Source organism: Mercenaria mercenaria, chromosome 6 (assembly GCF_021730395.1).
Source record: "Mercenaria mercenaria strain notata chromosome 6, MADL_Memer_1, whole genome shotgun sequence".
Lineage (NCBI taxonomy): Eukaryota > Metazoa > Mollusca > Bivalvia > Venerida > Veneridae > Mercenaria > Mercenaria mercenaria.
The window spans coordinates 44705278-44732868 of record NC_069366.1 but is presented as its reverse complement, the minus strand read 5'-3'; the positions used below and the strand labels follow the sequence as shown (position 1 = coordinate 44732868).

General features: G+C 34.9%; 1 protein-coding gene across 1 annotated transcript; it reads right to left on the bottom strand.

Annotated features, from left to right (window-relative positions):
- Positions 1-226: 226 nt before the first annotated feature.
- LOC123549060 (nose resistant to fluoxetine protein 6-like) lies at positions 227-26079 on the bottom strand. Its single transcript, XM_045336844.2, has 15 exons — positions 25884-26079; positions 22162-22340; positions 21546-21627; positions 20909-21002; positions 20279-20556; positions 19455-19622; positions 18989-19085; positions 17905-18003; positions 17305-17473; positions 16151-16230; positions 15690-15812; positions 14691-14814; positions 14105-14291; positions 12377-12519; positions 227-653 (listed from the first exon to the last, which is right to left on the bottom strand). The coding sequence occupies exons 1-15, from the start codon at positions 25981-25983 to the stop codon at positions 543-545; spliced, it is 2034 nt and encodes a 677-aa protein (XP_045192779.2). The 5' UTR covers positions 25984-26079; the 3' UTR covers positions 227-542.
- Between the last annotated feature and the right edge of the window lie 1512 nt (positions 26080-27591).

The following is a 27591-nucleotide window of genomic DNA, read 5'->3' as shown; positions in this document are numbered from 1 at the left end:
AAGACCAATTTAATTCATAATTACAGAGTAAAGCTCATTTGCTTTAATTACTGACACAAAGATCCGTTGAAAGTACAAAAGTAACCATTGTAAACTGTAGAAATAATAACATGTATGTACCTGCAAATACGTTATTGTTGAAAGTAAGGTTATTCATTTTAAGGGAAAATCATACACTTTATATACTATGTGGGTACATTTTGAACATGACAGAAAAAGTACAGAATAGAATTTTTATTTTGTTTACTTCATCAAAGCATTGACATGTAAATATGTATGTTCATAAAATGTAAAATCTGGTTTCCTGGGAATAACACTTCGTGGTTTCACAATTTTCATAATTTATCCAATCCTGAAATATGTGAAAAATAGTCCCATGTTGCGAGAACTGATTTTATTGATTTCGTATAACATGTTATTTGAATGTGTTGTCCAATATCTTTCTCATAAACCATTACTTTAGATGATTTAGTTATGATAATGGTTCACTCTATCTTATCTACTGTAATATTTAAGCACTTCAGGGATCAGCTCTATATCAGCTACTTTTTGAAGATGGCTTTCTCCAGGCCCATCATCGGCGATTCAAAGAATAACGAAATGACAAACGCTGCACCATACGACAGAACTAGGTTTCCAAGGAAATAATAGACCTGAAATATAGTAAAATATTTTGAAAAAGAGGTTTGTCTCTAGATGTACACATTACGTTGTTAAAAATATTATAATCCCATTTTTAAATAAAATAGTCACGTGTAATGATACCAAACAACATGAATTAGTAACATTTAAGGTGTTATATAGTTAGTAAGATATTAACTAAATTATTTCGATGTTACACTATGATATTAACTAAATTATTTCGATGTTACAGTATGATATTAACTAAATTATTTCTTTGTTATAGTATGATATTAACTAAATTATTTCGATGTTACAGTATGATGTTAACCAAATTATTTCTATGTTACAGTATGATATTGGATGTTACAGTATGATATTAACTAAATCATTTCTTTGTTACAGTATGATATTAACTTAATTATTTCTATGTTACAGTATGATATTAACTAAATCATTTCTTTGTTACAGTATGATATTAACTAAATTATTTCGATGTTACAGTATGATGTTAACCAAATCATTTCTATGTTACAGTATGATATTAACTAAATTACTTCTATGTTACAGTATGATATTAACTAAATTACTTCTATGTTACAGTACGATATTAACTAAATTATCTGGATGTTACAGTACGATATTAACTAAATCATTTCTTTGTTACAGTATGATAATAACTTAATTATTTCTATGTTACAGTATGATATTAACTGTCTGGCTACCGCATTTGATAATTTTTGACAAATGTTATAGAATGCATTACTTATTGTATACGTGAATATATTGAAACTGTTTGGCTTTACTTTTAGTTTATACTAATTTATCTTAGATCGATTGTGAAGCAAGTTCTACAAGTTACACTATCGACATCTCATTCCTGATGAAATCCATTGCCACGAGGGTATGAGAGAGGAGAAGCCAGTTTCCCTTTTAAAGCTAAGCGCCAAGCAAGGAAGATTACTAATACCATTTTTCACGTCTTAGGTATGACGCGGCTGAGGATCGGAACCACGACAAGTGCATGCTCCACAACTAAGCTATCGAGGCGATCTTTACTTTCGAATAACACTTCCTAACAAATGAATATATGCTTTTTAAGATCCAAAACGTGGCATAACTGAGCAGGTGTGTTTTTGATTTTAGTTGAAATGTTATGAAAAATAAAAACATTTTCAAGAGCATTCCCATATCTAGATTTACGCTTCTGTAATGTTTACATAACGCCTAATTTGTATTGTTACTTCAATGACTATGTACTAGTAAACTTTGATAATGTGGCAGTTGAGTCCAATAAGTCCAGGGATGTTCAAAGATAATCCGTCATAGATCTATTGTACAGCACATATTGGATTTACCTGTATTGGAAAATATTCAGTGTCGACTGGATTTAGGTCAACTGCCACATATCAAAGTTTATCAGTAAGGTTAAAATGTATGCCATCAGATTGGTGATACTCGAGTCGGGATCAATGACTCAGTTTTAGGTATAATCTCCTGAATAATCAAGTACAATCGGATTCAAAGTGACCTTTCTGATAAAGGTTTCGCACCTGATAATTAGGTCATTATAGTTATCATATCTACAAAAGTTGAAAATGTCGGGATGTAGTGCACCTATCGCTAATTTATTAGTTTTAAAGCACATTGGTCTGCACTACCCGTTAATCCAATATATTTGCTTCTATATCTAAATCCTGATACAACACTGAGATAAATTATTGTTGGTCAGAAAATCGAAACCTTGAAAAGAAATAGGAATCTATTGTTTCACAGTTTTAATACTGTTAATTAATAAACTAAGTAATATCTGACCAAATACTAAGCTAAATGCCGAAGTCATACGAGGATAACATCGGCTATAGACCAATATATTTTTTTTCTAGACCAATAATAGATTCTTTTAGTAATTTTTAATCAACTTGACTGAAAGCGATACGGCTTCTGATTGTTCAGCCCACACGACTAATTTCAGGAACCGTACCAGGCAAAAAAATGGACGCCATCTTGAATGTTTTAAGTTTCGTCAACCGGTTGATACAGTTACTGATAATACGAATATATACGATAAGTTATATAGTGTGCCATAACCTTCAGTAACCCGTAATCATAATCATGTGTTAAAATTAAATGGAAGACGAAATGGACATTGCCGTCTTTTGAATAATTGACTTCAAGCAATTTTACCGAATAACTGGATTCTGGAAGCACAGTCGTTGAATCCATCGCGCCATGAGAAAACCAACATAGTGGCTTTGCGACCAGCATCCGCGCAGTCTGGTCAGGATCCATGCTGTTCGCTAACAGTTTCTCTAATTGCTATAGGCTCTGAAAGCGAACAGCATGAATCCTGACCAGACTGCGCGGATGCGCTGGTCTGAATCCATGCTGGTCGCAACCCCACTATGTTGATTTTCCCATGGCACGGCTCAAAAAATGTATACTTATAAAACTCGAAAATTTGAATTTCGGATCATACATTCTTTGTATATCCTTTTTATCTTTTTTTGATGCAACCACAAAATGAAAACTTGTATACTGAAATAAAATAGTCATCAAATGTTGTAATAAACCTGTAAATTAATAGTCAGTAAAATCACATCCCTGTTGCAGTTTCCATTTACATGAATAGAAAATAACTAATTATATCTGGAAAACATAATTCTATTTTACATTACAGGAATACTTCACTGGGACATTTTGACATGTAAAAATTTCAAGTTACGTCTCCTGTATACATTGTATCAGATAAGTTTAACATGCATTTCAGTTCGGGTTTGAAAAAAAGTTTTTCTTTCAACACTAGCTCTGTGTGGTCTAAGAGCTCTTAACAGATTCGTTACGTTATTGATTAATACTCAATTATTTGTTTTAAATTTAATCATGAAAGCTGTGAAAATTTTCAATTGGCTATATTGTCATCTCAAAACTATTTACAAGGCACTTGATCGGCACTTACCCGACAATTTGAAACTGTTCGATTGAATAATGACGAGCCGTGCCATGAGAAACCAACATAGTGGGTTTGCGACCAGCATCCGCGCAGTCTGGTCAGAATCCATGCTGTTCGCTTTTAAAGCCTACTGCAATTAGAGAAACCGTTAGCGAACAGCATGGATCCTGACCAGACTGCGCGGATGCGCAGGCTGGTCTGGATCCATGCCGGTCGCAAACCCACTATGTTGGTTTTCCCATGGCACGGCTCATGTCTGCTTTCACTTATTTGTTGGGATGTATCATATAAAGTTTGAAAGTAAGTCTGATTTTACCGCTATACTTAAATTGTAACATAGAATTATCTAGAATGTTTAAATGATATACTTCATCTCAGTTGATAATCAATTTAACAGTGATCTAAAATATGTGCTGTACATAACGTTATATAATAAGGACTATCTCTGTAGGATAGTCTCCGTTATTTGGGCTACAACTTATCCGCCACCCTGTACCTGTGACGTCACTTGTAATCCTATACGTTACTTTCTTTCTCACGGTCTCGCGCAGATTGAGAGCCGCAAAAGTACAAGGGAAAATAAAAAAAAAATGGAATTGGAAATGGTTGTTTTTGGACAGATTACATGTTTATTTTATTAGATCTACATCTACAATTTGAACTGATAAAGGTCTACATCGTACCAGTTAGACATCCAGTTAGACATTTATGCAACGGAGGCAACGTTTATAAAAAAGGCGAAAGAGCTTGACTTGTGTATCCCTGGAGAGAAGCGGCCTTAGACAAATTTATGCAGCGGAGGCAACGTTTAGAAAAAAGGGCGAAAGAGCTTGACTTGTGTATCCCTGCAGAGCAGCGGCCTTTGAGAATGGTGGGAATGATGGCACGGACAACACTGGAAGAAACGTACTTACGTAGGGCAAATCAGCACATGATGGAAAAGCCGATGGGGTCCAAGTGTGGCAAAGGCAATGGGAAGAGTGATGTTGGTCAAAATATTGGTTCTGATAAAGGTGATCTCGATTTTTTATGTTCTGCAGGGGCGGTGAAATCTGATTTTGTCTTGCTTGTCCGTTTTTGTCAATTGCTATTTTGTACTTGTCCGTACTGCAGTACAATAGTTATATAGAATCTAGTTAATTCTGGTCAAATTTCACTTTTCCGTACAAGCTTTGGGACAACCTGGGCAATACGGACAATTGAATTTGCCGCCCCTGGAGTTCTTATTGTACATACTTATTTAGGTTTAAAATCTCAGAGGCTGTAAATCTATTAAGATTGTGGTAGGAATTGGATCTAAATAGACTTAGCTAATTTATTAGATCTGGTGCCAGTTCGAGAGTCAGGTTGTCTGGCGAGCTCATGTTTAGACCAAAATTAAAGTCACAAAAATAAGGTCTACAGAAACATGGAACAATGCCTTTATAGATCTAGTTTAGCATGTCATCAATGAAATATAAAGGAGGTTATTAGTTATTACATATAGATGTATATAAACACAGAGCTAATATGGTCCGGTGCAAAGCGTATAAGAATCTTGAAGCAGGTTGGGTTGGTAAGAATATGTCGATTAACGTCGTTATAGAATTTCATTTATTTTTTGTTAAGACTGACTACGTAACGAACTTTGCAAGTGGCTCATGTACATGAACACACCACAACAGCTGCGCACAATGCTTGTGTTTAAAACAATTAAAACTTAAAAGTAATGTTTTTACTTCAATTTCAGACGGTGTTACTGTATACTTCAAACTTAGCTGTCCGTATACACATGTATGTTTGTCTTGTAAAGGAAATATATCTAGTCCCAAAGATTTAAACGGTCTAATCAATAAAACAGAATTAAGCAGTTGGTTATTTACCCTAATAAGACGGATAAAACATTTTACTGGATGGTTTCAGTTTTGGCTTTAAATTGAACTACATGTATATAATTAGTGTTCCAGGAACACTTACGAAGCAAAACACAAGGGAAAAGTAGCCGACAAGGTCTCTAGGCTTGGCAATTCAGTTCTTTTTTCCGAAACGAGACATCATTCAAAGATGCATTTAAAGCTGCTTCCCGCCTTTTTCGGGAATCTTTACTTGCTAGGCTCTCAAGTGGGTAAAAATATTTTGTTTTAGTGTCTGGCAATGGGCCTAAGTATTTATTGTGCTATGTTGGGAAAGGTTTCTAAATTTATTCTTTATCTGGTAGCTAACTTATCATTACAGATCGCAAATTCTACCTGAGTGATTTCATTTTTGCAATCAGAGATAAGTCTTACGATAATGAGATTCTGCTCGACTGTTAACAGTTGATATGAACAGGTTTGCAAGGACTTGTTATTCCAATAGCGGATAAAAATCACTTGGTCCTGTCACAGCGACAATTCTTGTATTTTTGAGTCTTGGATTGATACCAATTAAGATCAAAAGGGTTCTGCAAACAAAAGTTTTTTTTAGCTCTTTGGGTTACTTCAGTCATTTTTGTGTTAAAGCACGGTTACCCTTCATGAATTACAATTTTGGTTAGGTTCACTTTCATAATTAGTGTCATGAGGTCTAGTAGAACTTTTATCAGACGGTTGTTTGACGCAATGATGGGGTTATTACAAATATTCTACCATGGTCGGTTGTTCATTGAAAGGAAGGCATACTTGCATATTTTGGTCCAATTTTCATGAAATGTTAAAATGGGTAGAACATATTCAGAGCAAATATAGTTATCTATAATATTTTATGCTAACCGATGGAATACTGGATTCTGTCAGTGAGATATAATCCGTATCACTCACTGTTTATGTGCCGGTCTACTTGTACATTGTGTATGAATTTTAAGTTATTTGCTTAAAACAGGATGAAAATTGTAGTCGCACTTTGTTCTTTACAGTATATTTCTCGATTCAAATTATTTACACTTAACATTTACACTTTCATAACATTTATAAAACAGGAAATATATTAGTAAGATGGAACTTTATGTCGTGTGCGTCTTTCTAACGTCACAACACGTCTGAGTGACGTAATGGTCGTTTACGCGCGTTTGTTTCCCGTGTGAATATGGAATATATCTCACCTCGAATATGGTTATACAGTTAAACTGATATAATATTTTTCATACGGAAATTGCTGATGGTGCTGAATTCGGGGCGGCTTGTTACTTCAACTGGAAGTGGTGTTCCTTTCAGTGGCCTTGTACTTTGGTCACAACCCCGATAATGAAAGACATGACTGTTCTGCAAATGGTGCCAGTGTAACTGTGTTGTTGGCAAACTGTCTTTGGGGGTATATTTCGGCCAACAGAAATGTAATTTTGTAGATGATAGATGTAATAGGGCATTAGTTGAGGACTTAAAATAAAGTCTGAGGTCGTAAGGCCATTGCTCATTTATTTTAATAACAAACCAGTATTAAGAACTAGTTCTCTGCGGTTAAAAAAAAAAAAAAAAATCCCGTAACAACTGCTGCGGGACTAGGTTTGACCGAAGAAGTTATTAAAATGAAGCGGCCGTTAAGGTGGAAATCTGTAGCTTTTAAAAGTTACGTTCAAAGTCCCGTTCTTCTGTCAAAGTTCATAAGTTAATACTGTCTGTGTGTATGAAATATTTGTTTCTGATTCGTTAAGATTCAAATAACTCGTTAATGGTTAGTAACTTTGGTTTAGTGACAATAATTTGGTTAATAGAACATCTACTCATAATGTACTAGCATTATATGACAGCACCAACAGTAAAATGGGCGGTTTGTTCATTCATAATACGTAATGGATTCTTTCCTGTGTGCAAACAGCCTGAAGGTCCGAATTTTGGGTTGAAAGGCAGAGAAACCTGGTACTCGTGACGCAATTATCACTTTCATTTCATTTCAGTCTGATATTTACATTTAAAACGTCTGAAAACAGGCGTCATCTATAATAATTAAATCATGAGAATATAAATCATAAGCTTATCAGTACGAAAAAGGAAAAAACAATATTTTGTTTGTTTTTGGTATTACTTTTATCTCGTGAACAGAAACGTTATGTTGACATATTCTGCTTTAAAAACTGTAGAAAAACAATTATTAAATACATTTACATGCATAAACGTAGCACAGGTGTTCAGAAGGCGTAATCGATTTGGTCGTCTAACTTTATTCCGGGTGTTCATGAAGGAACCAGCACAAGAAAATATAATATGAATTGATATCTCTAAAGATCTGTTTTGTTTTCAATTTTCGCCATTTAACTTTAAATCGTGGTAAATATACAAACAGTACTGCGTTAATACACTAAGAATTAGCCGAAGACGCTCTTCCGATTATTTGCTATCCATTACCAGTACCTGACTATGATAGTGATGTAATAAAGCTGTGACGTCACCAATGACGAAAAACGAATCGATAATGTAAATCGGTGGGTGACTTTCTTCAGACATTACATATCGTAGATCTATATTTCACAAGACAAGCACAGTAATAAATTTGCTATTCCGAAATATTTTCATTTCGCCATTGAATCCTCATTATGCTTGTAATCATGTCTGAAAGACTGAAATAACTAAATTTTGCCGATTTTAAATAGTGGCTGATGGTGATTCTATGAAAGGTAACTCTGTGCACAGTTTGGGACTCTGTCTGCAATGGAATACGCGTGTTAACTGCAAGCGCATAAATTCATGTTCTTTAATCGGGGGAATATTACGTTTTACACTCTTATATCGATCTCAATACGAAGTTCCAAAGCGAGTTTAATGCAGATATGGTTCATTTGTCGTCCACGGGCAATGATTTATTTTGAGCAAATTGATCAGCATTAGAAACTGTATAAGCAGGGAACACCACTGCTAGACACACAATTTAAGGCTGGGCACGGCATTTTTTTTTCTCAGTAGGGAGATTCGCCTTAGCCAATCTGAAATTGGTGGTGGCCTCCTACTTAAGCTTGGGGACTTCTCCCCAGCCTTCAGTAGGAGGCCTGTGGCGGCCGGCGAATCGTTTTAAACCGATGCCGGTGATAATGCCCCTGTTTCCCAGGGCCTTATCGCATAAAGCATCAGTGTGATTTGTATGAACTCGTTTGGAGTTTGCCAAAATTTGTGACGAATGACATTTGTTGACTATTTGCTGTACACTATTGGTGGATTTTATAATACATTTGTGTTTGTTTATGGGATGTGTTAAATGACATTTGCTTACTATTTGCTGAACTATATTAGTGATTATATATATATTTGTTATGCTTAAGGGATGCCCAAACGGGATTTTGAAGTATTGCCCGGTATCCCGATTTAAAAGATTAATTGGAGCCGTGCCCATTATAAGCCATTCGTTAAAACATTATTTTGATGAACAAGACATTCATAGATACATCAAAAAGCTCGCATTGTTTTTTATAGTTTGTGTATATTGAATTTGAAAGTAAAATTGATGAAATTTACATTTTGTTTTGTGATTGTAGTCCCAAATAATTATGCATTATTATATGTCGCGCTTCTGGCTTTGTTAAGTTATGGCAATCTGACTAAAGTACATCTCCTATATTACGCTACGCATAGGATCTGAAAACGACCTATTCATTGCCTCGTTCTGACGGCTCTTTCACTAGCCAATCAGAGCCTAGCTTACAACATCTTGCAAATCTACATGTTGCACTGACTTTTGATATTTACAATTCTTATGTCGTAATGTATCAGATAGCCGGTTAGCTCAGTCGGTAGGCCACTTGCTTTGTAAGCGAGGGGTCCCGAGTTCGAGTCCTGGAATAACCGCATATTTTTCTTATCCTTTGACAATCGAACAAGTCGTCCGATTGGATAACATAAAATTGCAATAATGGAAATCCAAAATATACAGGAGACGAATGTGAATAGGTCGTTCTCAGATCTTCGTTTAGAAGATCAAGTACTTTTGTCAGATTGAAGTTATGGTACATTGTATATATAGCTTTACCAATTATATAAGGGAAGTGCTAATAGTCCAGTAATTTGAATTCTGCTTACATATTAAGTTGTGAGAACAGTAATGATCGTATTATTATATTGTAAATATTTATTATAAATAAGTAATATCATTTCAAATCAGAACGATTTCTGTTGTCCGCTCATTATGAAAATATATAATGCTTAAATTTGTCTGTTTAATTTTTGTTCACTTCCATTCAAGTATTTGTTTACTTCATGTATTTGTTTACTCTGTTCACTTCCGTATGTGTAACTGTTATCAATTGTCTGTACTACATGTTTCTCATCTTATGGTTGAATAAAATATATCTATCTATTTTTAAATCATTATTCATAATTCTTCCCATCGGTGTTAACATAGTCGCATGATTAACGCGTACCCGGCTAAATTTCTATAATGAACTTGCCCTTCTTTCAATTTGGACAGTACCATTACTTAAAAGGGGTGCTTACCAAATAGATACTGGCTGAATAGCGAATAGTGCAGATCTTCATCAAACTGCACGGATATGCAGGTTGATCATGATCTACACTGGTCGCAAAGGCAGAATCAGTCGTGTCCAGCATGATAAGGGTAAATGATAATAAATATAATTGATATGAAAAAGAAGTCAAAAACACGTATTGACCTTCCACAGTGACGTCATGACATTTTGACCTCAATACAAGTGCCGTTAACACAAATTAAAACCAAAACACAGGGAAGTGACCAATAGCCGGCTGCAACTGTTTGGATATTCCTCAAGTAACCTTTGAGTGGCTGGATTTAAATGTTAAACAAGTGTTGCAAAATATCAACCTTAGAAATATGATGAGGTCTATCTTCATATCGACCTCACTAAAAGGCAATATTTATATAGTAGCATAAGAGAGCCAGAAACGTATATTAATATTAGCTAAACTATAATAATGTCATGCGTTATTTCTGTTTTGTTTTAGGGTGCATACCTATCTTCCAAAGTAATATCATGTATTTTACAATCAACATTTCAAAAGATGTTATGATTATTAGTATGGCACAAAGTTGATAACCTTGAAAACTTTTCGAAATAGGTTAAATGAAATGTGAGGTGACTTTATTCGAAATATTGCGTCGTTTTATGCTATTTCTATTTTTATGACAGGGTGACAATCTATGACGTTAGATAAAAGTTATCTTAAATGACATTTTATACCGTATCGTTTATTAAGTGTACCTATCGTATATAAATGCGGTGCTATATTACCATCGATACAATTTCTGTTCCACAACAAGCCACGAAATCTCTAGTTTACGTAATACTTAACTTTTATAAGGGAATTCCATCCATTACATTAATCATATTTTTGAAACTTTTTATACGCACTACAGTATATTTGTAATTAGTAAATTCAGGTCGAACTGGCGACCTCTAGTTCATGTGATCGTGCGCTCATGCTGCTGAGCTACCCAGACCGGATGTGTAAATAAGATACTACTTTTGAAAAAGAGCAAGCCCCGATACTTTTTCGTTTGAATGGAAGTGGTATCTGATATCCAATATTTTTTATTATCTGGGTAAAAGTTTAGTCAAATCCATCCGTGAACGACAAAGTTACTGACCGGACAGGCAATCGGGATGGACATTCAATAAAGGGAGATAATTCAAAAAGTAAGGTGGATAGATTAAGGTCCGTGTTATTGCTCTTCCTCTAAATGTTCTCTATCATTGTGTGCAATTTGCATAAATTCCTTACAGTAAATGCTTAAAGAAGTTTCAGAGATATGCCCTGGACAAAAACATTCAATAAAGGAAGATAACTAAAAGGGAAGAAGGGAAGAGTTATGGTCTTCAATACGTTACATCATCATGTCATGCTGATCATTGGTGCCAAGAATTTTTGAAATCAATCCATGCGTAACAAAGTAACAGACCGGACAAGAGATCCGGATTGAAATTCAATAAAGGGAGATAATTAAAAAAGTAGGTGGGATTGTTTTAAGGGTCTTCCACGCGAAACATCGTCATACTGATCACTGGTGCAATTTTTATTAGAAATCCATTCTTGGATGACAAAGTTACACACAGGACACAAACTCAGAATGGACATTCAATAAAGGGAGATAATTCAAAAAGTAAGAGAAATTGGCTTAAAGTTTTTGCGCGCGACATAATGTCATGCCTTACTGATCATTTGTGTCAAGTCTTTTTGAAATCCATAAAGGGGACGGACGAACTAACGAACGAACGGACGGACGGACGATGATGTTACTTTAAGACGCCCCCTAAATGGTGGGGGAGGTAGCATAAAAATCAAATTTGTGTAAGGTACAAAGCACAGTCCGTACGGGTACATTTTTGGCCGGTTTGTCATTCATTTAATGAATAGGTATTGAATTCAAAATAACATTTCTATTAGAAACATCATAATTTCATTACACAAATGGCATTAATGTCGTGCTAATTTGTGCTAGAATATAGAAACAACTACACAGTACATCTGACTTTGATGATTTACACTGGATCAAATACTTTAAACTAAACCCTATATTTAAAACCCAAATGAAAATTACTTAACGGCGATGCATATCATGTAATTATAGTTCCGTGTTTTTTTTCTGGCATACTGTTGAAAAAATACATCTCTGAAACAACAAAGTTGTCAACTAACGGCGTTTTTAGATTTGCAAACGTTCTAACGTTGCGTCATGACAAACGCTTTCCACGAGTAACGTTCGGTAAATGCATATATCTCATATGACAACGTGACGTTTGTTAATTGTATATGACGTCACTGCCGAGCGAGTACATGAGAAATTGGAAACACATAGGTCATACAAGTGAACCTTTGCGAACGCAGGAGCAACACAAATAATTTGGTTTTACTATACGCAAAGCAGATATAACAGCAAGTTGCATACCGTATCATAGTCTGTGAAATAGACCGGCTGCATTCTGTTCTCGTAGAACATCATCATGACGAGAGGGTGAAGGAGATATGCGCAATAGGTAAGTCGTCCTAGTGGAACATACGGACTCCAGGACAGTATATCATTGATCCAACCTGCACGAAGACAGATAGAAAAGAATTAAAGAAACATATACGTTCGCATAATTTGTAAAATAATGCGATTTATGTTGCATTTAAGCACACGAAAAAAATGTTTATTTTTCATGGACACCATTCCATTTAAGACGGTCATAACGATAACGGTATCTTAGTATGTATTACTGTGACAACCTTACTTGTTTCCCTTCTCATTGAGAAGCAAAAACGTGAATGAATTTCATATTTGAATTCGACACGCTTGTTTTTCTTTGTCAACAATGGAACAACAAAGACTTTCATCGAATTTATCCGATCCACCAATCCCTTTATTTGAAGATATAATATATAAATGAATCGGAAAACTTTATTGTTTTGGTATATTTTCTTTCAGACTCCTTCCCTGTAGATCTGTTTCAGACACAAAGATGCTTATTAGGGGAACTTGACAGAGGCAAAGTGTCATACAAACAATTGCTGTGCTAAACATGAATGATTAATTATTTTGCTGTGTAATAAAATCTTTAAAGATTCGTTGGTAGTATACATGTTGAAAATAGCCAATAGTCAAAATAATAGCAGGGATTCTGTGAGATTCTGTGAGATAACTGCGGACATGAATATCTATTATGGAATAAAATGAAATGCCTGCAGGGGCAGACGTATATCGAATGCATGTATTTTGATGTTCTTATACATCTTAAACTTTGGCTGGTCAATCATGTGAAATTGTTACAAAAATGATAGATTTATTCAAATTAACTTTCACGTTTGTTTTGTAATAATGTGTTGGGACACAAAATTATTCAATTTATTTATTTAATTTGTTCCTTGACAGTTTTTCCTGGGGCAAATGGAATTAGACTTTTTTAAATTTATACATAGAGTTTTTATGTATAGTGTTCGAATTTTAATGAAAAAATTCACCATCCCATTTGCGATGAGAAATCTTTAAATAAAATCGCGACCTTTTCCAACTGAATTGTGTTTTAGCTTTAATTAATTGAAACTGCTGTTATACACTACATACAGGCCATTGATAAAATGAAGAGTGAGAGTATAACTGCCGCAGCATTGAACAAGGCCCAATGCAGATGATTTCAAAACAAACACACGTATACAGAATGATCTAAAACTGGTTGATTTTGCTTGCAGCAGATATAATGCTTGGAAAAAAATCATCATTAAGGTATATTTCAAAGAAATCACTTTAAAGCTAAATATAAAAGGGTACACATCAAACATTTAACAAGTTTAAATTGTGTCACTAATATTAAAGGCTAGCTTAAGATACATGTACGAGTTGTTTATTAGCACACTGCTTTATTTATCAGGTTGGATTCAGATTGTGAAATTTGCGTGCCACTTATAGGTTAAGCCTTCCCTTTCCAGCCCTTCTATTTTTATAACATTTTTGTACAGAGGATTGCAAACCAGAACATGTCATATTATTATATAATGCGGGCTAGATTCCAGTTATATTTGGAGGTGATAAATTCCATCCGGCTCATCGGCTAAATGCCAGGACATACTGTGAATGACCGAAGAAACAAAAATAAAACGAAGCAAACAAACAACACTTATAATGACACTGTAAGAATACCTCCATTTCCTGTCGCACAAGCAAAGATAACCCAACAAACGGCTATTCCCCACACTGTCCTAAACAATGTATAGTACGCCGTAGAATCATCTGTGCTCATTATATGGCCGTCATCCTTCGTATAGGGACCATAGATAACCGCTGTTGTCATCAGAACACACAGGACCCAGCAACCAAGGTTTATTACCTAAACAGTTTTAATACTTTATCAATAAATTAGGGGCGCTTATGCTGGCAACTGGGTGTTGACCTTATGAATTATATCTCAAATATAAGTAAGAAATTAAAAAAAATATGAAAAATATATAACTGGAGCGTTCTGCAATACCAAACAGCCAGATGGCCTGAAGAAATAAGGAGCAAGAAAAGCTCCAAAAATATACTCAAAATAAGTAGCGAGATATCTCACTAAGCGAGATGAGAACATCAATGGTCAAACTAATATCATGGCAAGTTTTAAATTACAAATCCCCTAGAAAATATCATTAGAGTACCTCTCTTTAACATAAACAAAAAAGAACAAATTCTTTGTGAGATCATTGATAAATGATTAAATGTTCATCAATATGTACTATTCCTGTCGTACCTTTGGTATCCTGAACTTGCATTTACATTTATACAAAACGAAGCCAGTTATTAGACCAACTATGTAAGGTCCCATTCTTGTATAAAACGGTATGTACATCAAATCATTATAGTGTCCGTCTTGTCTAAAAATTGAGAATAAAGATGTATACATAGCATGTGCATGAATCTGTTCGAGCAAACCCGTAACATATTCATGTAATTGGTGTTAGTCATTTAAATCTAAGTACAGACTGAAAATATTCACATTGTATGTCGCTTAAGCAACGAAGTACACGAAATGGAATTATTTTGTCATTAGACAACTTTTCTGAAACTAAAGTTTAAATTTGAATTAATGGTGATATTAAATAGTCACCAAACACGTTTGAAGGACAAAATCACAGTTCAAATGTAGCATACCATATACATGTAATGTTAACTGTATTGTCCACCACATAGAAACTAGAATTATTACCTATTTAAAAACTACAAACTGTCCCCATATATGTATATATGTATAAAACTATGTAAATGTTTGTTTCAGTATTGCTATGTACATACACCCACATTTGTTAATATCATAAATCATGTTGTTCTCATGTATTCATGCTGTAGAACCTGATTGTAAATAAAGTATCTGTCTGTCTGTCTGTATGTCTGTAAAAACGCATACAATTGTCAAGTATATTATGCTTTTTAATAAAAAAATATCAGAAGACCCTTTGCATGCATAGAACGAGACCAGTGAAACATGTTCATGAAAGGCACTGAAATATGCAACAACTCTCAGGCCACACAAAACCAAACTGAAAAAAGGACCAGAAATAATAACAATACTAAATTCAAATCCAATAAACCTTAATGTACCTACCCATTTATTAAACTGTCATCTGCGTTATTCATCTTACTTTGTAGGCGCAAATGGTGAATGTTTTTCGATTTACTTTGTAAGAATAAATTGTGAATGTTGTTGAACATACTATGTAGGTGCAACTGGTGAGACCGTCGTTCAACTTACTTTGTAGGTGCATATGGCGAAGCACTTTGTACAGGGTACTGGTGTTCATGTGATATCACGGCTGTTGCTATGATTGTGCCAATCATGAATATCGCAGACACTACTCCACCGGCAATTATGTTACTGAAAACATTGATATATATGCTATAATTATTGTAAAACGGTACGAAGGATCGTGTTAATCGAATCTAACATACATATTAATTATAATATGTCTTGCTTGCAGAAACGACAGAAAAAGGTTTTGCGCATTCAACTTGCCATATTTTAATTTTGATTCAGAAATAGAAATTAAGATAAAGGTGTCACGTGGGGCTAATTTACAAAATTTAAATTTAACTTACGAACTATCAAACTGAACTTCATAGTAAGTGCAAGTGTATGACAACTCTTAGGAATAATCTTACTTTCTTACAATAGTTTTCTCTAAAATAAAGATAGTGTTATAAAAGCAAACGTACTAGAACAGTGGTAAGAAAATAAGCGGGCTGAGAATATACATCTGCATATCATTGGCCAAGTACCAGGTCCATCCCATACACTGAAAGTACATGTTAGAAATGCATTGAAATTACGCTTAACATATATGTATGAACAGTCGAAACAATTCAATAGTTATTGTCAATGAAAGAATTTTGTTTCGTACCTCGCTGATTCCATGACATCAAAAGACGCAAATATCTTTTTTTTTTTCAAGGAATATTTATATTTCTTGACAGCTGACTTAAAATTGATAACAGGGATATTTGTTTTGAAATCGGACGAATTTGGACTGCAAGCGTAAATATTATTATTTTTTGTTTATACCATCAACTGCATGGCTGCCATTTATATATAGGACAACGTTTATTCAACAAACAAACAAAACTGTTGAAAAATATTTATGCCAGATGAAATATTAATTAAGATTTTATAGATTCACTGTATCAGGGTATTGAAAAGGGTAAAAAAGTACATTGTATACAAAAAACAAGGACAGAACAAGAGTGTTATGCCACCGCCATGGAACAGTCAGTGAAAAATTACCACTGTGGTGTTTGGATCGATTAACTATGCAGAAAAAAATCAATCTGTATCCAACCATGTGCCAAAGAAACATGACAGTGTAGATAAAGTAAATAAAGATAAAATGAATCACTAACACACTTACGTAACATATACGCAATGTACTCAAGTCAGAGGAAAAACCACCACATGAAACGCCATCATGATGAAGCACATCAGAAGAGAAGTATCAAGACAGCATAGACCAAACGGGCTTTAACCCTTACCCTTCTAAATTTCTAAAATGGACCGGCCCATCATTCAATTTGAGCAGTGTGTGTTCTCTGACAATTTACTGACTGAACAGCGAACAATGCAGACCATAATAAGCCTGCACGGTAGTAGTGCAGACTGATCTTGGTCTGCACTGGTCGCAAAGGCAGCATCACTTGCCGCCAGCAGGCTAAATGTTAAGGTCTACCTATCGTGTAGGCTTTCATGATGATGTATGAAATGTTTCCATTTGTTACTGACAGCAATAAAGTATAATAGTGGTAGCGAAACTTTATACTTTATTTTATCTCAGTAATATGCACCAAGACCTATCATTTTAATATGAACCAGCACATACCATTTTATCTGTTTTTGCAAAGTTGTTGATGTACAGCAAATTCGTCCACCAGTTATCTCGGCAGTTCTCCATAAATGGGTTATCGCCATCTGGCTTAAGTGCACCGTTACCGATATATCGATACAATATCGTTCCAACCAAAATTATCAACATATATGGGGGCGTCAGCCTTTAAAAATATTACAGATGTCATAAAGATATTTCTATGAAGTATCGAGATTTCGTGACTGTCAGCATACCATAAGAAGTTGTCTTTTTGAAAGTTCAATGGGCACCGTAAAAGAATCGTTACAACAAAAATTATCAAAAGGTAGAAATGTGTCCGGTACCTTCGCGATATATCAATGAAATAAAAATCATGTTTCTCAACATGTAAAAAATTCAGACACAGTAAACATTCCATAATTGGATATTATTATAGTTCGCTTCCAGTTCTCCATGTTCCAATTTATAATACATCAATATTATTCATAAACAAATGAACCTCTCGGATTGGCCGAGAGCATATCACGAGCTATTATACCAACGTATAAAGAGGTGTCAGCCACTCTTGACTTAGATTCGTTTATTATAATAGGATAATAGTAAATATTAAATTACCTCCAAAATCGGTGAAAGTAGAACATGAACCAATTCAGTTTTTTAGCTCCTCCCACCTTCTGGAGTTCCCGTAGAGTCAGGTATGCAACCAAACAACCGCTGTAGATGACAAAAGAAACAGTTTCTGTTCAGAACAGTGAAAAACAATTTACAACTTGAGATAAAATGTGTGTCCTGTTTCGTAAAACAGATTGTTATTTGTAGACTCCAAGCATGGTGTTTTTGTTTCGCAGTTTATGCAAATAACCAGACTGGGTTCGCAATAATTTCAAAATTAATGACACAACTATCACACGTGTTGTTATCTTATCTCATAGAGAAAAAAAATAAAGTCAAAATCCCGTTATAATGTACAAGACATGTCATAATATTATAAATTAAAATTTATAGATATGAGTAATATCATTTAGTTGTCCTAGTGTTTGAACTTATAGTGTTGAGCATACTTGTTTTAAACATACTACAGTATTAATTCTACAAAAATAATAAATTTATATTTGCATCAGTTCCGTTGAAATTGGTTTCAAAAACGGAAGTGTCACTGAACTACGGAACATCTATCATAAGGAAAATTACAGAATTTATTGCACTAGTAAATATGCAGCTGCATTTGTGTTATTTTAAAAAGCAGAATAGTTAAGCCTGGAAAAAATAGAAACAGTTTTCAGGAACTGAAGTTGTTGTTAATTTTTTCAGAGAGTAAATAGTTAGTAACGTAGACATGTAACTGTATGTATTTGTCGCAGGATCAATGTACATGAGCGCATTTAGAATGTGCAAGACAAAGGTATGTGAGTGCAAAAACAAACTGCAATAACAACGTACGTGAGCGCAAAGCGTTTGCAATACTAACATTTTTAAGCTCAAAGAAACTACAATACAACAACGTACATGAATGCAAAGAGTCTGCAATACCAACGTATATCAGCGCAAAGAATCTAAATACAACAACGTCCGTGAATACAAACTGTCTGCAAAACCAACGTATGTGAGCCAAAAGATACGGCAATACCAACGTACGTTAGGGCAAAGAAACTGCAATACGAACGTACCTGAGCGAAAGGAAATTGCAAGAGCAAAGTACCTGAGCGCAAAGAAACTGTCCACAGACGGGGTTGCATATATGATAGCCATGAATGAATACTGATTGATTTTTGTTTTTCCTAAGTCAAAACCATTAGCTGAAACAGAAGTAATGAACTCTGTAATAAGAAAATAAATATAAAATAACAATGTTTTACTGAGCTTGAATACATTGTAAAATTGCTTGGCGAATATTCAATAGGTGTTCTTCTTTACTGATTTCTGGCAAAGGTTACATTTTTCAAGAAGTAAATGTACATTAACAAATTGGCATACTCTGACTGTTTAAAACCTCTTCGGTTGTAATAAATAAAGTATATGAAAGGGAAGTGAGCCCAACCATTTCAAAACATTTGAAGATATTATGCGGCTATAATATGCATGCATCAACGCACATTAAAATATTTCCGGCATGACAACTGACACGAAACACATATAGTTCTGTCTTATCGTTTTTGAATACATACCTGTATAGTTCAATGCGAAAAAGTAAGTATGGCCTAAAATGACCCAAGCCATGCTTAAGAAACGGATGCCATTGATTGCGCTCAAACTTCCGGAAGCTTGGCTGGTACTCAGTAATTTACGTGCATTTGTATACGCAGAGAAAGCTAGAACCGCCTTCACTATTCTGCCTGAAAGGAAATGAATCTCAAATACAGTTTTCTAGACGTTTCATTTGACTTTTTGCACCTAATGTTTTGGTTGGTGCTTCATTTAACTTCATATTACATCACTTTTGCTAAAATACCTAGTATTTAAGTCGTCTATTGAAAAAAATGTGCTAAGATGTATCACTTATGATAAAAATTCCTACTATTAAAGTCGTCTATTGAAAAAAAATGTGTTAAGGTTTATCACTTTTGCTAACAATTCCTAGTATTAAAGTCATCTATTAAAAAATAATGTGCTGGGATTTATATTTTTATTGTTATCTAATGACAGTAAAAATTGTGCTAAATATCTACCCAGAAGAAAGGTCATAGTCATAAAGCCTGTTTATAAAGGTCATTATTTTCTTTTTCCGTTTAACTACATGTACAAACAGTGCAATCTTACCTGTGTTTACAGACCACATGTCAACAAAGACCATTTCTTTCTTTTTTACATTTATTACTTTAGAAAATAATATGTGAAGATCAACAGTTAATGAGATTACAGCAAAAGGGCTTTACTGAAACAATCTAACAGAAAATATGAACCAGAACATTGTATTTTTTCTCGTTTGTTACATTCCTTTGACTATTAAATGATGAATGAAATGGTACCACAATTATTTTCTGATTCTTACTTTGCTCTTGTTTCGGTTTATTGGTAATACTAAAATCGGAGGTTAGTATTACTCCGTTTTGTATTGAAGTCCCAAGATCCTCTTTTACCGGAAGTGGGCCATTTTCAGCTTCTGTCACAGTGTAAGCGCCATTAGTGTGAATAGTATTCATATTTACTGCTTCATTATGTTGTAGCTTGTAAGAGTTTGGTTCGCTGTCGTCTGACTTAAGCTGAATAGTGATTACGTCATAGAGCGTTGCTATAGTGACGACCGCTCCAAGAATAGCCAAAAAACATCTGAAAATAAACATCGTATTGGAGTGAATATATAGTAAAAGCCATATTCATTGTAACTTGTTCATATATAGATAGTAGGCTATGTAAGCCGTGTCCTAGAGCAGATGCCATCTTCAAATGTATCTTCCTTCCTTGAAATGTATGTTTTCCTTTACGCACCGTTCGTTTAGTCGATTAGAAAAGATTTCAATGTAAGATGTTGAATACATTAAAAAGTATTCAAAATTAAGGTGTGGTCGCACCACAAAACATATCAAATAATGAGTTCTAAATTTGAATATTGAATTCCTTTAAGTATTCTTTTGTTATCTTTTCCGCTACTATTTTTTATATAAAATGATATTATGTTTACATGACGGCGATGGCCTTAGAATCTAGTTCCTTCTCCACAACGCACGATACTATTGATCTGCTAGTGAATGTTTTCGGTACCACAGCTTCTATAGCTAAAATAAAAAACAGAAGGTAAGTATTTTTTTTTTAATCTGAAATCAAAACATGAAATGAGCCGCACCATGAGAAAACCAACATAGTGCATTTGCGACCAGCATGGATCCAGACCAGCCTGCGCATCCGCGCAGGATCCATGCTGGTCGCAAGTGCCCTATGTTGGTTTTCTCGTGATGCGGCTCAAATAAACAAACTATTCGACACTACTTCTTGACGACCTTCAGCCTACGGTGTCTTGAGAATTAAGATATGGTCCCGTGATTAGTGCCCGTAAAAACTTCTCTGATGTCGCTGATTAGAAACAGAAATTTGTTCCAATGTTTATATGGCATTTAGCTAATTTAAGATAAATATTCTCTTTATATCAAATTAATTCAAACCGGGTTCCTGTCAAGTTTTAGAAGATGTATTCGGGAAGGGAAATGCTGATGAAATGTAAAGAAAATATCATGCATCATTTACTGGCATTTTCAGGACATTTTTTGGCAGAATAACATGGAGATATCTATGTCACTTCTGATGCAGAAAAATATACAAACGTGAGTCTACAATAATTTTCACATCACTGTTGGAACAATGGCTTGATGCGCACGAACCCAGCACCATCATCTGAAAACCTGCCTGGAATTATAACAGTGGTTAGTGTGGAGGAACAAGTGCACGAACATAAATGATATCTCTTTGAATAAAGCGAGGTAAATGAGCATAGACAAGCTCTAAATCGCTTTCCAGTGTTATGTATGTAATAGTCATATTTTCACTGGTGCACCTATGCAAGATAACACTGTGCTAACTGTACAAATGGGTTGAAAAATTTTGCCGTAATGTGGTAGAAAAAAGTAGCACATGGTTTTGTTATATTGACAATTTCAGAAGTGGCTAATTAAATCTCCATTTATTAATAAGTTAAATGCACTACAGTTGTTCTACATTAATCGAACAATTTCCGGGGATGCGTGTCCGAAAAATTCGTGAATTTGTCACACATGTGCATACACCTCCATTGAGAATTGGCTACTTTTGAAAATTTCTGGAGGTTCTAAGACCATGATAAAATACAATTGTTGTAAAATAGACTATGGAATACAATCTGCCTCTAAGGAAAGATTATTTCCTTGACAAAACCTTGGTAAATAGTTTCAAAATAATTTATACCCCTGGAATGCCCGATACTGGTATAAGAAGACGACAGTATTTCCCGTCAAATTCCTGCATACTTCGAGTGTAGTTGTTATAAGCGCTAGCATGGATAGCGGTGCATTCGCCCATGTCGCCCATCCATTTAAGGTTTAAACCTGCTAAATTACTCGGAATCTTGAATCCTGAATCAATCACTGAAATGATACGAAATTCAATATGAAAAGGCATTTTGATACAGTAGTCAAGCTTCTCCCTCTTTTATTTTTCTGATATTCAAATTATTTTTGTTTGCTCGTTCATTAATTACAAGCAAAAACTAAACATTAGTATTCAAACATACATTGCCTCTCACAATGTTTATGTATAAAGATATGTTTAAAAGAATATATGAAAATTTCAACAAAGTCGAGTGATGCCATGATATCATTTTATTTGTTCTACCGCCCCAATCCAATTTTACAAAGTCAGAAAAATATACGTATGTTTACAAATGACAAACGGGCAAATTTTAATATAAGACAAGAAAATTTTGACAGAAACAAAATAACACCTTGGGAATAAATTCTCAAGATTTAATATTATATTTAACCACATATCAGTGAAAAGACAATATTTACACCTCTTTATCCTTGTGTGTATTTATGTGACTCTAAAATGTTTTAAATGAGATGATGTCCTTGCAGTATTTGCTTTTGTTGAAGTTTGAATGTGTTATTATTAAAAATTTGATAGACATACTGTAAGAATTATGATTTATCGTCAAAAATATCGTGGGGGCGTTATAAGTTTCGAAATCCACCGCCATGGAAAAACACCATGCACCTTTGACATGCGAAACACGGCTTTGATTGTTCATTGTCATTCGGTTGTGGAAGGTTTTCATTTGGCGGTGCTTACTTGTCATTCAGCAGTGCTAACTTTTCATTCGGCAGTGCTATCTTTTCATTCTGATGTTCCGACTTTACATCAATCGGCTGTGGTAAAGTTTCGTTCGGAAGTGGTTCATTATCTCTCATTCAGCTTTGGTAACTTATCATTCGGCAGAACTGAAGGTCAAGCTAGCAGTGCCGATTGACAAGTAAGCACTTCCGAATGACAAATTTAGCAAAGCCGAATGTCAAGATAGTAGTGCCGAATGACAAGTAAGTACTGCTAAATAACAGGTTAGCATTGCTAAATGACAAGTTACCACTTTCAAATCAAAAATAAGCAAAACCGAATGTCAAGTAAGCATTGCCAAATGAAACGTTAGCACTGTCGAATGATAAACTAGCTCGGCCGAATATTAAGTTAGCCTTGCCGGAGGAAAAGTTATCACTGCTCACTGCTGAGTGACAAGCTAGCAGAGCCAAATGACAAGTTACCACTACCAAATGACATTGAACTACATCATAATATAAAGTACCAGCATCATAATAAAAAGTTTACAGTAACGAATGTCAAATACCAACTGCCGAATAACAAGTTAGCATTGCTGAATGACAAATAACCACTGCCGAGTGAAAATTTACATCGGCCGAATGATGTGAAGTGACAACATCAGAATGAAAACTACCACTAAGGTAGTACTACAAGTACAAACTTCTTTAAGACATTTAACCACTGCCGAATGAAAACTTCTCACAACCGAATGACATCAAAGTCGAGTTCTGTAATCAGTGTGTATCTAATATGCAGTCGAACTTTGTTCGCTGGAACTCGGATAATTTGAACACCGACCTTCGCTCGAACTCATCGCCAGGTCCCGGCCAAACCGCTATATAATCTATATTGTTCGATAGCTCGAACTACTGATACCTGGAACAAATTTTGCCGCTCCTGTCGAGTTCGAGATAACGAAGTTTGACTGTAACTTTCATTATTCGCTTCTGTTTATACCACAAAAGATCACGCTGTCATAAGAGATACAGCTTTATTTAAAAAATGATTTTTTTTTCGGTGTTCATGCGAAATAAACGACAGAATAGGATCGGCAAATCCATGAATTGCGCTAGCGATTCATGTTTAATTTACCGATCCTATTCTGTCGTTCGTTTGGCATGAACACCGAAAAAAAAAAGAGTCTCATTTCTCATTTACATTATATTTCCTTTCCATTTGTAAACAAGATTATATTATAAATTGCACACATTTTGTTGCATTTGACATTAAAATCAGCTTCCCGGCCATTCTGTTCACCAGACTGTGAATGTTGTGCATTATGTCTGAAGCAACAACAGGCAGAACAACTGCGACGTCATCTAAGGAACGTTCTCCCTGACTATAAGCGAACGTCGTCAAACAGCGGCCTGTTATCACTAAGCAGTGTTGACGTAACTTTCTTCATCTCGAACTCGCCTGTCTCGAAGAAATGTTCAAGTCAAGTGTCAAAATCCCTTCTTAATATAATATTACCATGGGCCATTCCATGAGAAAACCTGTATTAGTGACATGATATAACTATTGTATAATTAGTAGTGTAAAATACTGAATAATCGCTGTTTTTCTTATGTTGCTCCAGAAACTAGAAACTAATATATTGTAACTGTGTCATCTAAGACAATTCAAATTCTACCATATTTTTCATATAAATGTTGTTTCTGTTGTCATGGCAACGGAAATTCCAAAGCACCCATGCGTCATGAAAATATAGAGGTGTATAGAAAAAAGGTTTGTGATGAAACTATAAATATACGGTTAAGTTATTTTCAGTAAAATCGCTTTAAACTGTTCCTAAATATTCAAATGTATGATGTTAAGTAAGTGTTACGCATAATTTGTTCCATTAATGACTTGAAAAATACAGGGCATGCACAACGACGTCATACTGCTTTCATGATGTTCTTAACGTCACGTCGCAAAATACTCTCGGTGACTAACTTAAAAACATTGTAGCTCTTAAGATAGTGAAGATAAACACTTCAAATTTTCGGATTTGAAAGATAAAAGAATGTTCTTTATGAATATGTTATTATCTCAACTTTGATTTTTTGTCACTAATACGGGTTTTCTCATGGAACGCCCTATATGTATTTTCGCTACAGTTGGGTCAAATTCGACATAGTGCGACTCCGACCTCGGTTGTGTCAAAGTGAATGTGAAGGCCCTTCAGTCAAAATTCAATTTATTTTTACGCCTCGGCATGCCGAAGTAAAGAAATTGTTTCCTACGTACATGCGTAAGTATGCGTTGCTATTATTAGATAAGTAAAATCTAAAGACAAAATACAAGTTTCAAGTTGCTAAGTACTCTCAAAACGTACATTAGATGTATATGTCATGTTAACATGTAGATAAATATAGTATCGTTTTTAAGCCGAATTCTGCATCTGTCAAAATAAAACGCGTGGTCTGTTGGAATTCGAAATATCGAAATGAGACTGTATATTGATTACGTAAAAATTACAACAATGAAATTATATTAAGTGAGATATGTCCCATAAGGTGTAGCACGGAACACATCCCCAATAAAGAAAAAGAAAATACCTAATGTCAAATTGAAATCGTCTGTAATATGCACATATACTATTTTTATCCGATATCTTACTTTTATATAACTGTAGTAGAACCGGTCATGTGAGCAAAAGGAGGATTATAGATGTTGAGAAAATCACCAGCTAGCGTAAGGTATTGTTAAAGCTGTGATGAAATCTATAAAAAGTGATACGAATAAAATGCAATTTAACTTTTTTTCAATATATATTTTTTTAATAATATTGAAAGTTACAAAATCAACAAGAATTACGAAAATATACTTACTTTTCCAAGCCCAGCCTTGAAACGTTTGAAGTCCTGTGGCCCACATATATAGATCATTCGTACAAGGTTCACTTACACCTTTCTTTGCTAGCAGATTCATATTGGACCTCAGATAACCTATAGCCAAAGGAACTAACTTTGTTGGGTCGCTTAATCCAGTTTTGGATAACAGCGGTAGAAGCGGGGCCAACAGGGAATTGATTTTAGCAATCCAAAAGCGTTGTCTAAAGCCTGTGTCATGTTGGTGTTATTTAGCAATCCAAGAGCGTTATCTATTGCCTTTGTCATATTCACATTGCTTGGCAGTAGCTGTGATTTGGAACTGGTGACGTTCTTCGCATTTCCAGTAACAGAGCCACATATTAAGACAGAACTCAGCACCAGAGCAATACGAAACATTTTCACAACCGGGCTAGCTGATATCCTTAATGTCTAACGATGTTTCAGTTACTGACTCAATATATAAGTAACAATAGAATAAGACAGATGCAGTTATCTACTAGATAACGTCATTTCGCAACCTCACGTTGTTTACTGTGTCGTGTGACTTAAATATCTAACAATGAAATGTATCAATGTAAAATTTGCAACTTGTACTCAATAGGATTTTTCACCTGGAGATCTTTTGTTGGAAGCACATACAGTTTAAACTGTTTTTATCAATATATAATGTATATATATCACATACATGCAGTTTCCGCTTAAACAATATGTTTCAGCGAATGTGATGCATTATGTCTGAAGCAACAACAGCACGACCTGTCGTCTCCGCTTAAACAATATGTTTCTGTGAATGTGATGCATTACGTCTAAAGCAACAACAGCACGACCTGTCGTCTCCGCTTAAACAATATGTTTCAGCGAATGTGGTGCTTTATGTCTAAAGCACCAACAGCATGACCTGTCGTCTCCGCTTTAACAATATGTTTCTGTGAATGTGATGCATTATGTCTGAGTCAACAACAGCATGACCTGTCGTCTCCGCTTTAACAATATGTTTCTGTGAATGTGATGCATTATGTCTGAGTCAACAACAGCACGACCTGTCGACTCCGCTTCAACAATATGTCTCAGCGAATGTGGTGCTTTATGTCTGAAACAACAACAGTACGACCTTTCGTCTCCGCTTAAACAATATGTTTCAGTGAATGTGGTGCATTATGTCTAAAGCAGCAACAGCACGACCTGTCGTCTCCATTTAAACAATGTGTTTCAGTGATGCATTATGTCTAAAACAACAATAGTACGACTTGTCCTCTCCGCTTAAACAATATATTTCAGCGAATTTGGTGCTTTATGTCTGAAGCAACAACAGCACGACCTGTCGTCTCCGCTTACACAATGTGTTTCCGTGATGCATTATGTCTAAAACAACAACAGCACGACTTGTCGTCTCCGCTTTAACAATGTGTTTCAGTGAATGTGATGCATTATGTCTAAAGCAACAACAGCACGACCTGTCCTCTCCGCTTAAACAATATGTTTCAGTTGCAATGTCTAAACAAGCACGACTTGCGTTCTATGTCTTATGCAAGCAAAACAGCACGACCTGTCGTCTCCGCTTAAACAATATGTTTCTGTGAATGTGATGCATTATGTCTGAAGCAACAACAGCACGACCTGTCGTCTCCGCTTAAACAATATGTTTCAGTGATGCATTATGTCTAAAACAACAACAGCACGACTTGTTTCAGTGATGCATTATGTC

Bases quoted from the DNA above. Each gene is read 5' to 3' on its own strand.
- LOC123549060 (XM_045336844.2), bottom strand. From the start codon at position 25,983: ATGAATCTGCTAGCAAAGAAAGGTGTAAGTGAACCTTGTACGAATGAT. The intron at 21,628-22,161 runs GTATAAATTATT...TTATAATTCCAG, and splicing joins CAGTATCGGGCATTCCAGGG to GCAGGTTTTCAGATGATGGT. The intron at 14,292-14,690 runs GTACGACAGGAA...AAAACTGTTTAG, and splicing joins GCAAGTTCAGGATACCAAAG to GTAATAAACCTTGGTTGCTG.